Source organism: Pseudorca crassidens, chromosome 1, assembly GCF_039906515.1.
Source record: "Pseudorca crassidens isolate mPseCra1 chromosome 1, mPseCra1.hap1, whole genome shotgun sequence".
NCBI classification, from domain to species: Eukaryota; Metazoa; Chordata; class Mammalia; order Artiodactyla; family Delphinidae; genus Pseudorca; species Pseudorca crassidens.
Window position 1 is genome coordinate 3,204,203 of NC_090296.1, and position 10,739 is coordinate 3,214,941.

General features: G+C 58.0%; 1 protein-coding gene across 4 annotated transcripts in view; it reads left to right on the forward strand.

Annotated features, from left to right (window-relative positions):
• Nucleotides 1-10,739, forward strand: part of CDC42BPB (CDC42 binding protein kinase beta) — a 114,384-nt gene that overhangs the window by 97,706 nt on the left and 5,939 nt on the right. For 2 of the 4 annotated variants that reach the window (XM_067722892.1, XM_067722824.1), the window contains exons 26-36: nt 387-526; nt 1,722-1,803; nt 2,992-3,208; nt 3,336-3,398; nt 4,400-4,996; nt 7,797-7,894; nt 7,984-8,068; nt 8,189-8,306; nt 8,387-8,504; nt 8,934-9,039; nt 9,146-9,216. In XM_067722892.1, the coding sequence (XP_067578993.1) occupies nt 387-526; nt 1,722-1,803; nt 2,992-3,208; nt 3,336-3,398; nt 4,400-4,996; nt 7,797-7,894; nt 7,984-8,068; nt 8,189-8,306; nt 8,387-8,504; nt 8,934-9,039; nt 9,146-9,216 (1,695 nt within the window). Of the gene's footprint in view, nt 1-386; nt 527-1,721; nt 1,804-2,991; nt 3,209-3,335; nt 3,399-4,399; nt 4,997-7,796; nt 7,895-7,983; nt 8,069-8,188; nt 8,307-8,386; nt 8,505-8,933; nt 9,040-9,145; nt 9,217-9,467; nt 10,738-10,739 lie in introns of those variants that run through there. The other 2 variants (XM_067722755.1, XR_010939874.1) reach the window with 2 other exon arrangements.

Here is a 10,739-nt window from a genome sequence, read left to right on the forward strand (position 1 = left end):
ACACTCAGCATCAGCTGGGGCCTCTCTTCCCCACGTCCTGGGCTGATGCACTTAAGGTTTCAAAGCCAAGTGCCATTTGAAGGTGCTGTGCCCGGCCCGGCATTCCACGCTGCTCCCCGTCTGCTGTGGGCATTCCACCTGCTCCCCGTCTGCTGTGGGCATTCCACGCTGCTCCCTGTCTGCTGTGAGCACACCCATTCGTTGAGCTGTCTGCACTGTCCCCTGCGCCACCTTCTGTCATGGGCAGAGCCCCTCCCCAGCACTGCCCGAGTCATCCTGGGCCCAGCCTGGACTGGCCGTGCAGCAGCTAGGAGCGACCACTGCACAGCAGCCGCCTCCACTTGCCGTTGTCCGGCCCAGAGGAACATGGTTACTTTGATCTGCAGGTCCCCAAGCCGACCGGGGTGAAGAAGGGGTGGCAGCGGGCCTACGCAGTGGTCTGTGACTGCAAGCTCTTTCTGTACGATCTGCCCGAGGGCAAGTCCACCCAGCCTGGCGTCGTGGCCAGCCAAGTCCTAGACCTCAGGTCGGTGTGGTGTAGTCGATCCTCGTTCTAGGAGGTTTACTTGACTTACATGTCTGAGAATGAGAGTTTGTTGCCTGGTAGCCTTTAACCCCATTTCTACCTTCACGCCCTTAGTTATTGGGCAGCTCCAAAAACAGGTGCCTGCTAGAAACTTTCCTGCTGTGAATGTTTTTGCCCTGAAAGATTTGCCAAATAGGCATCTAATACGTACCCAAGAACAAGTAGAAAAGATCCCCGAGACACACTGACAGCCTGAGGTGGTCTGTGCTCTGTCCTCGTGAGCCCTTGTCTTCGTGTGGCCACAGCGTTTGCTGAGTGGCACCGTCTCATAGGGCTTCCATTTCTAGTCAGATGCCTTCCTGCCATCCACATACAAAAAGGCACAGCACCCTTCCCTCCCCACCTTCTCTGTGGTTAACTCTGAAATGGACATAATAGCAACGTCGTGAGGTACTAGGGTTGTTGGGAAGATTAATTAAGCAAGTGAATAGACAGGGTGTGCTTAGCTCAGAGCCTGGCGAGCGGAGCTATTGTCGCTGCTGCCACGTCCTCTCCTCACAAGGTGGAGTGCCCGTCCCTCTGTCACCCACCCCCAGTGCCACACAGCATGGCACGTGTCCGGGGCTAGGGCCTGGCCTGGAGCTTCGTTCTCCAGCATCGGTCTTCGGGGGGCCCACGGGCAGGGGTGAGCAGCTGGGCACCTGCAATGTGGGAGCGGCCCTGGGCGACCCTGCTCACCCCTCGCTGCACACAGGTGTGCCCCTGGCCCAGCAGTGACGAGACCGCTGGCAGGTGTCCCGAGATGAAACGCTGCCCGTAGCCCAGGGTTTAGAGCGAACTGGAGGTGATTCCGTGGTTATCTCAGCACATTTTATTCCCGTTTATAGCCAGGTACAGGCCAAAGCAAAGAGGTGGTATGTTTGTACCTGTGGAACAGTCTGGCACAGTATAGAACAGTGTGACTCAGGAAGGTGGTTTTATTCTCAGTCATCCGTAATCATTGAGACGCATGCAAGATTCTTGTCTTTTGTTTGTTGCCTTTGTCATTATAAGCGTTTTCTTATCCTGGTGGAGGCGAGGAGCCTCCCTTGTATTCTAGAAAGTATCCTTTTTCATACCGTTCCTAAAGGGTGGAGGACAGAGTCCTGTGTGCGTGCCTCTTTTCTGATATTCTGAATGTGTTATTTCTTACCAGAGATGAAGAGTTCTCTGTGAGCTCAGTCCTGGCTTCAGACGTCATACACGCTTCACGCCGAGATATTCCGTGTATATTCAGGGTATGTTTTCTTTCCGATTTTTTAGAGACGTTTCATTAATGATAAAAAGTCCGTAGGGGGACTTCCCCAGTGGTTAAGACTCCGCAGTTCCCCTGCAGGGGGCACGGGTTCAATCCGTGGTTGGGGAACTAAGATCCCGAATGCCACGTGGTGCGGCCAAAAAAAAAAAGAAAAAATCCATGTGGTTAAAGTGAAAGGAGTGTTGTGAGCATTTCCTTGTCTTGTAGCAAGGGGCTCGCGCACATCCAGAGCGGACCTCCCGTTTCTCCAGATCCTTCACACCTGTCGATGTGTCCCGTGTCGCCCGTCCCCCTCCCCGTACTGGGTAACGGACCTGCTCTGCACACAGCAGAGCCCCGTCTCCCCAGGGTCAGGCCCTCCCGCTCCGTCCTCCCTCCTCGGTCTGTGTCCCGGCTGCTCCAGTCCAGTGCGCTAGATGCTGGAGGCCGACACACGGTTGGCTACAGATGAAATGGACCATTCAGCCTCCCTCCTGAGGACTTGTTGGCCATTAACTGGAGCAAAGCCGGGGAAAAATTAGTAGACATTGCTTATCAGCGGTCTTGCTGGCTGAGTTGGAGTGTCCCCTGCTGAGCTAGTGTTAGATGCTGTGGCATCAGGAAGCTTCTAAAAGATGGTGGACCCCCTCCCCCTCCACTGGGAATTTTTATAAGGGCAGAGAAATTTGGCCACAAAACCAAGTGTATGGATCACTTCCTGTGAAATCACATCTCTTCAGAAACTGTCTCTGTACACAATACAGAAAATTCCCGTCATTGTGTGCCTAAAGGATGATTTATAGCAACTAAGGTTGTCCCGTGTCCCGGTAAGTGTTTGGGGAGCGCCCACAGGGAAGTCGTTTGTTTGAAATCCTGTTGTCCCTCGATGTGTTCTGAGAGTGTTTCTCAGTTGTGATCAGAGCATTCAAGAAGGCAGCTTTCGAGTGAACAGTGAACCGCAGTTCTGGCCAGAGCCGAGTCACCTGAGCTCTGGCGAGGCCGGGCTGCGGGCGCTGTGTGAGAGCCAGGCTGTCGCGGCCTGCGGGTGGCTGGACCAGGACCCTGGCGGCCCGCAGAGGCGAGCTCTCCGGGCAGCAGCCCCCGCCCTCACCCCTGCAGGCCGCGTGGCGTCGGTTCGGTGTGTCCGGTTGTCTTACGGCTCTTCTCTGTTTTGTTTTCCGTCGTGAAGGTGACGGCCTCTCTCTTAGGTACACCTTCTAAGACCAGCTCGCTGCTCATTCTGACGGAAAATGAGAACGAAAAGAGGAAGTGGGTGGGGATCCTGGAAGGCCTGCAGGCCATCCTCCACAAGAACCGCCTGAGGAACCTGGTGGTGCACGTCCCGCAGGAGGCCTACGACAGCTCGCTGCCCCTCATCAAGGCTGTCCTCACGGCCGCCATCCTGGGTGCGTTTCTCCGCGTCCCGGCTGCCTGTGGGCTCAGCGGTGTGGCCCATTTGAACTGGTAGTTTCTCCGCCGCTTTGGAAGCAGACGGCCCGCGCGCCGGTACTGACCGCTTTACGTTGTTCGCAGACGGGGACAGGATCGCCGTCGGCCTCGAGGAAGGGCTCTACGTCATAGAGGTGACCCGGGACGGTGAGTGAGCCGGACGCTCAGGCCGCCTGCTTAGCGCCACGCGCGCGGGGTCAGTGGTGGCAGCGTGTAGGGTTAAGACAGATCCCCTGGGTGAGAGCAGTAAGTCGCCGTGTCAGAGAGCTTTATAGAGGAAGGGAAAGGCCAGCGGCTGAGGAGAGGAATGCGCCACAAATAAGACAGATGCTCAGTGACTGTCTGCCTCGTGTCCCCCAGCCCTGAAGGCTGTGGGCAGGGCCCACCCGGTGGGTCCAGTGAAATGCAGAGACCAGCCTCGAGGGCGGGTGGTGAGCTGACTGCCGTGTATGTTAGGCCCTTCAGGGAGAGGACCGAGCAGGGAGTCGGGGCAGGGAGAGCTTCCCAGGAGGAGAAATGCTTCCTTAATTCCTGGGTGCACTGAGGCCTTACCAAAACTCGCCTTCCTTTGCTTCAAATTTTGACCTTTCATTCTTCCCAGAAGAAAGAGCAAAAGTACCCACATGTCTCCCCGCTTCACCGCCCTGGGCCCAGCTCTGGGCGCCTCCCCCAAGGAATAGGGAGTTGCCCCGAGGTGGTGGTGGTGCCTTCCTGATGGGCCTGGGGTCCCGACACAGGCACAGTGGAAGAAGGGTGAACACGTGTGGCCTTGGGATGGTGGCTGCTGCCACAGGCTGTTGTCCCTCGGGGTCCAGACCCCCGGCTCTCGCTCAGAGCCCAAGTGGAGGCCCTGCCCCAGTTAGGGTATCGAGGGTCCTGGGTTGGTCTGGGGGCCCAGTGAGCAGGTGGGAGCCTTCAGCGAGTTTATCCCAGGATCCAGTGAGGTTTTTTTGTTTTCCAACGTGGTTCCTGGCTTCAGGGATGAGCCGGAAGGCCGTCCAGATCCACCCACGCAGGGCCTCACTGCCCTTGGCACCTCCCAGCCAGGGCCCTGGTGCCAGGCGTGTGTGTGAGATGACGAGGAGGGGGCGCTCCGGGTGGGGCGCCAGCAGAGGCCCTGGCCTCACGCTCTGGCCCCCATCCTGCAGTGATCGTCCGTGTGGCCGACTACAAGAAAGTGTACCAGATCGAGCTTGCCCCCAAAGAGAGAGTCGCCATCCTCCTCTGCGGCCGGAACCACCACGTCCACCTGTGTCCATGGTCCTCCTTCGACGGCGTGGAGAGCAGCGTGGACGTCAAGCTTCCGGAGACGAAAGGCTGCCAGCTCATAGCGACCGGGACGCTGAAGAAGAGCGGCCCCACCTGCCTGTTCGTGGCGGTGAAGCGGCTGGTGCTCTGCTATGAGCTCCAGAGAACTAAGCCTTTCCACAGGAGGCTCAGCGAGCTTGTGGCCCCTGGCAATGCACAGTGGATGGCCGTGGTCAAGGACAAGCTCTGTGTTGGCTACCCTTCCGGGTTCTCTCTGTTGAGCACCCAGGGAGATGGGCAGGCTCTAAACCTGGTAAATCCCAATGACCCCTCGCTTACGTTCCTCTCACAACAGTCTTTTGATGCCCTTTGTGCTGTGGAGCTCAAAAGTGAGGAGTACCTGCTTTGCTTCAGCCACATGGGACTGTACGTGGACCCGCAAGGCCGGAGGTCACGCACGCAGGAGCTCATGTGGCCTGCGGCGCCCGTTGCCTGTAGTATGTATATGTTTTCTGTTGCCATACCCCGTTGCCGCTGTCGCACCACCAGTCAGCATGTGTCCTATTTGCTTTGGTTTGTCCTCTAGCTCCCTTAGCTGAGTGGTCGCGAGAGGCGGGCCCCGCGGCTTGCTGCGGGGGCAGGGTGGTCCCACTGCCACACCCCGGGCCCGTTGGAGTGGGCTTGCCCTCCTATCCCACGGGCACTGCGGGGGCCCCTCAGCCCAGGAGCCCGACGGAGACGGCTGGCCTCCCTGGGGGAAGCCCAGGCCAAGGGAAGACAGGACCTGCGGTGTTACGTTTTAAAAGACGTTCTTCGTGATGATGTATAAACTTACACGGTGATGAAAACAAGCTAAAGGTTTCCAGTGACCAGAAAATACTCAGTTCTGATGTCCAGGTCAGAGTTCCTCTCGGGACAAATATTGTTCCGAGGGGTAGGAGCCGTTCTGGAGAACAGTTGTTGCTTCATCGGCTCAGTTACATGTCCTTCTGCGTGGATGCCAGCGCTGGGCACGAGGCCCTGGAGTCTGCACTCCACAGGGGGCGCCTCCTGCTGGGCCTGCTGTCTGAGCACTTTTTAAAGACCCTAAACCTCCCATTCTAGCCACTCGATATAGAGTATAGCAGGTGGGCTGCATCATGAGGCCGGAAGGCAGAGGGACGAGGAGTGAGTAGGCAGCCGCAGGGCACACGTTGATTTCCAGCTGTTGGGGGCTGGGGTCGTGGGGATGGGACGTGGGAGTTCGGTTTTTCCTTCATTACCTAAAGGAACAGTCTTGCGGCTGCCTCGTTGCTGGCTTCCCCAAGCTGGCAGAACAGCCAAGGCGCTGGGACCAGGAGCCAGGCCCGTGAGGGGAGCTGCCGGCCTTCAGCCGGCGGAGGCTCGCTGGACGTGTCCCGGCCTTGTTAGCCCTTGGCCAGGGCCTGGGGTGCGGTGCGGGCAGCCAGAGCCAGCAGGAAGGGCCGAGGCCTGGCCCTGGCGCTTCTCCTGGTCTCTCCCTGCCACACCCGCTCGTCTTCGTGGGCGGCCAGTGCAGGAATGGCCTCAAGACCACCCGGTAACGTCTGACAGGATGCAGGTCACTGAGTGCCGTGTTCTGTAATCTTGACCGTGAGTGACCTGGCGGGGACGCCCGAGGTTCCTGCGTTCTCCCCTGATTCCAGCTCTCTCTCCACCTTTGTGCTCTCGTCTCACCTCCATGCACAGTACAGATGCCAAGTCAGTTTTAGAGCTGCCGAAAGTAATTCAGTGACTTTGAGGCTGGAGAGCTAGAAGTGTGGCCTGCTTGTCCCAAGCCCCGTCCGAGCATGCGTGTGTTCTGCCCCTTCTCCTGTTCCCCGGGGGGCGGGGCTGGGGGGCGCTAATCGGTCCCAGCCTACCGAGGAGGCCCCTGAGGGCCACGTGGTGAGGTGACCTGCACAAACCGCACAGCAGAGTCTGGCTTCACACTTGGACTGTCAGACTCCACGGCCCATGTTCTCGCCACTGATTTAACTTTTTAGTTCAAATTTTTCTTTAGACTGGACATCTCAGTTTATCACTTTATCAGTAAGTCGTACGCACAGATCTCTCCTGGCTCCCTGCAGATGAAGCCCCACATGCTCACAAGTAAGAAGAGCTGCCCCAGAAGCCCCCATGTGGGGGAAGGTCCTCTGAGTCACTTCAGGGCCCTCTGGTTTCTCTGACCATCTTTTTCGCGTGTGGCACTCAGAAGGCCTCATGGTTTGTCTGAGATGTCACTTCTGGGACAGTTTGGTGACTGGTTCCAGCATCTTTTGTCTGTTTCCTAAACCCTGTTGTATTTTCTTTTTTGTGTTCAAAAGAACCGGTGTGATCAGAGAGCCCATATGGAATCTGTAATAGCAGCATAGCAGAAGCTTTTTAGAAATTTACCTTCAGTTAAGCGTAACGTGAGGAAGATTAACCCTGGAAGGTAGAAGGACCAGGAACCAGGGCTGAGCCAGAGCCACCTGCCAGCTCTGCGTGCCCGCCCGGGCGAGGCTGTGTGATGACAGCATGCTGGGACCCCAGCCTTGCGCCTCCCCTGGCAGGATGGCGGGATGCAGCCCCCACCGCTGCTTTCTCTCAGTTCAGATATTTTTTACCGCTGTCCTAAACGTGGGAAAGGCCCCTTAAACTTAGGGTGCCACAGGGCCACCAGTCCTCGGTCTCACACGTCTGGTTCGCTGGGAGGGTTTTCCGTCACGACCTGAGGATGTCCCATCCCTTAGCGGGGAAGGGGAGAGACAGCTCCAGCTCCCCAGCTCATTGCAGGAGAATAACTGTCGTTTTAGCGCGTGTGTGTTCAGACCCGATTCCAGGAGGGCGGCCTGAAAGCAGCCCCAGAGTGAGCCAGCGCCCCTGCCCAAAGCCCAGCAGCCGTCTCTGGGTGGAGATTTAAGTGTTTACCCAGAAATCTGACCTTTGGCATCTCTGAAAGAAGGGATTTGCCTTAAGAAACAAGACATTAGGCCCCTGCCTGGATTTCAGATGTTTCGAGCCTGAAGTGACAGGGTTCTGCAGTAGTTGTATAAGAAAGCTAAGGGGAAGCCAGGTGTTTAAACAGGTCGCCTTCGGCACCTATGGCGATGGTACTGAAATGCTGTTTAGTTTCAGGAGTGGAGGTAAAGCGTTCAGACGTCCGTTGTGTTTGTCTGAACCTTGAAGTGAAGGTTCCCTCTAGAGTGAGGGGCAGGGCCCCTGCGGCCTGGGCCGTTGCACCCCACGCTGGGCGGGCAGCCCCCGGCACTGGGAGGGGGCGGGCCCGGGCTCACCACTCTGCTCCGTGTGCGCCAGGTTGCAGCCCCGCACACGTCACGGTCTACAGCGAGTACGGCGTGGACGTCTTTGACGTACGCACCATGGAGTGGGTCCAGACCATCGGCCTGCGCAGGGTAAGGCCCAGCGGTGCCCGGCCCCTCCCCCGGCCGCCCCCCCCCCCCCCCCCCCAGCAGCCAGCCTCCCTCTCTGGTTTCCAACGCAGATCCGGCCACTGAACTTGGAGGGCAGCCTCAACCTCCTCAACTGCGAGCCTCCCCGCCTGATCTACTTCAAGAGCAAGTTCTCGGGTGAGCTCTTCTCGGGGGGAGCAGAGGACGGGGGCTGGAGGGGGCCTGCCTGGGAGTCAGCGGCCCCGTGGCCCTCCCCCCGGCCCCACGGAGCCACAGCGGCCTTTCCTTGTCCTGCAGGAGCGGCTCTCAATGTGCCCGACACCTCTGACAACAGCAGGAAGCAGATGCTGCGGACCAGAAGCAAAAGGCGGTTTGTCTTCAAGGTGCCGGAGGAGGAGAGGCTGCAGCAGCGGCGGTAGGAGCCTGGCTGGGGGCTGCGCTGGGCCCAGAGGACCCCGACGCCTTCCTGAACCTCACGGTGTTTCCTTTCCCCAGAGAGATGCTCAGAGACCCGGAGCTGAGATCCAAGATGATCTCCAACCCCACCAACTTCAACCACGTGGCCCACATGGGCCCAGGCGACGGGATGCAGGTGCTCATGGACCTGCCTCTGGTGAGCCCGCGGGTGCTGTCCCCTGCCCTCCCCACACCCCGGCTCCCCTGGGGCTCCTGCCTGTGTGCTCCTGAGGTGTCTGTCACCGTCTCAGTCTGTTAGGGGTTTGTGAGAAATAGCTGTCAGCGGTGCTAAAACATCTCAGTATATGGGCACGTAGCATACTTTGTGGGGTTTTTTTTTTCCCTTAAAAAATGTGTTTTCTGTAGAATTTGACTTGGCCTAAAGTCACTATTGCCAATTCTTAGCTCAAAACTGACCTGATGCCGCTGTCCAGAGGTCCTTCCCAGCCCGTTTTGCCTGTCGAGGCCCAGGGCCCCGGCCTGCTCGTGCTGCAGACTTTGCACTTGGCCTGCGCGCTCTGCCCGGGGCCCGGCTGTGCTCCCCCAGGGCGTGCTCACGTGCTCACGTGCTATTCTCTCTGCCCAGAACGCCATGCCCCCCTCCCAGGAGGAGAGGCCCGGCCCTGCTCCCGCCAGCCTGTCCCGCCAGCCTCCGCCCAGGAACAAGCCCTACATCTCGTGGCCCTCATCAGGTACCAGGGGTGCCCGGGGCAGGGCCTGGATGCTGGGACTCCAGGCTTTCAGTTCGTCTCTGAACTGTTTTCCCCGAGATGATCAATGGCTGCCTGTGTTCCGTAGGTGGATCTGAGCCCGGCGTGGCTATGCCTCTAAGAAGTATGTCTGATCCCGACCAGGACTTTGACAAAGAGGTAAGACTTGCCCAGTTACAAGGGACAAGGCCTGGGGTCTGCAGCTCCACATGTGCAGGAGACTCGAAGCAGCTGTTCTTTGGAGAAAGAGACTCCATCTCCCCTGGAGCGGCCACGTAGGGCCCCAGTGGTCACCAGCCCCCCCGGAGCTCCCCACTCATGACCGCTCAGGCTGAGCCAAGGCCGGGAGGAGGGAGGACGTGGACCCTGTGGCTGTGTGTTGGGAGAAAGATGTGGATTCTCGCCTCCAGGTCATGGCCTCAGGGACACCGAGGCCTCTGCGGCCTGGTGCTGGGCCTCCTTCCAGGCCCTGCTCCCGAGTCACCTGGTCCCTTGCCCCCAGCCATGGCTGCCCGAGGCTGGGCCAGCCCCAGGAGGATGCCGCCGAGAGCTCAGGAGGCATCAGGAGGGGGGCCAAGGAGCTGCTGGGGCCCGGCTCTCCTCCTGGGCACTGACTGCGGGTGAGAGATGAAAGCCCTCCTGTGAAAAGTGCAGGAAGGCTTCTCCCGTCTAGACTCTTCCGTGTACTTTTATGCACGTGGCTGTAACACGTCAGTAGGCACGTTCCTTTTAAAGCACAGGTGGCCTCACGTGTCTTGCTCTCTCCTCCTCTGACTGCCCCCTGGGATCGGAGCGTGGGGGGCCAGGTGGGGGCATCCCTGGCTCAGGTGTTCTTGGGCTTTCAGACCCAGCTCCAGGTGGCAGTGTCCTTGGTTCCCTGTGTGTGTGGTGGGGGAGGAGGATGGGAAGAATGGCAGCCTGAGGGCTGTGCCCCAGCAGCGCTTTTGTGGGAAGGAGGACAGAGGCTGGCTGCGCTGGCTGTTCTAGCAGCCTCGGCACCGACAGCACGTCCTCATGGGGGCTGCTAAGCTGACAGCGGAAACCAGAAGGGCTTCGCCTCACGTGGTCCTCACCTTCCTGGCGTGGCCAGCTTTTCAGGTGTGGATCGGCTGCTGCTTCCTCTGGGTCCACGTTTGCGCCCTTTACCCGTCTTCTCTTGAGTCACCATGCTTTCCTCTTAACTCGTTTATAGAAACTCTTCATAGGTTGTGGGTGTTAATCTGTTGCAGGTACTTTTCCCCTTACTGCTGACTTTTTAATTTTGTCTTTAATTGTAAGGGCATTGTCATACAGAAATATTTAATTCTCGTACAGTCTAGTCTTTATCTTTTTAATTAAGATAAACATTCTCTTGTAGTCTGAGAGCTTGGTAGGGTTTTCTGTTTGTCATTACGTCGTGAAAGTGTCTGCGACGGGGTGTGAGAGTGAGTGTGTGTGTCTTAGCATGTGTGTGCGTGCGCAAGGACCTGAGCTGCTTCTTTTTAAGGTACATGACACGCTGGCCCTGCACCACTTCCTTCCTTCCAACTTGAAGTGTTACCCTTTATTATTTGTTAAATTCCTTTGTTTACGTATCTCTATCCCTGGAGCCTCTGCTGCACCACCTGTAACCTGAGAGCCGGTAGAGCACATCTCTTCATTCCCACTTTTCAAAACACTTTCTTAGCTTCTCCTTCAAATAA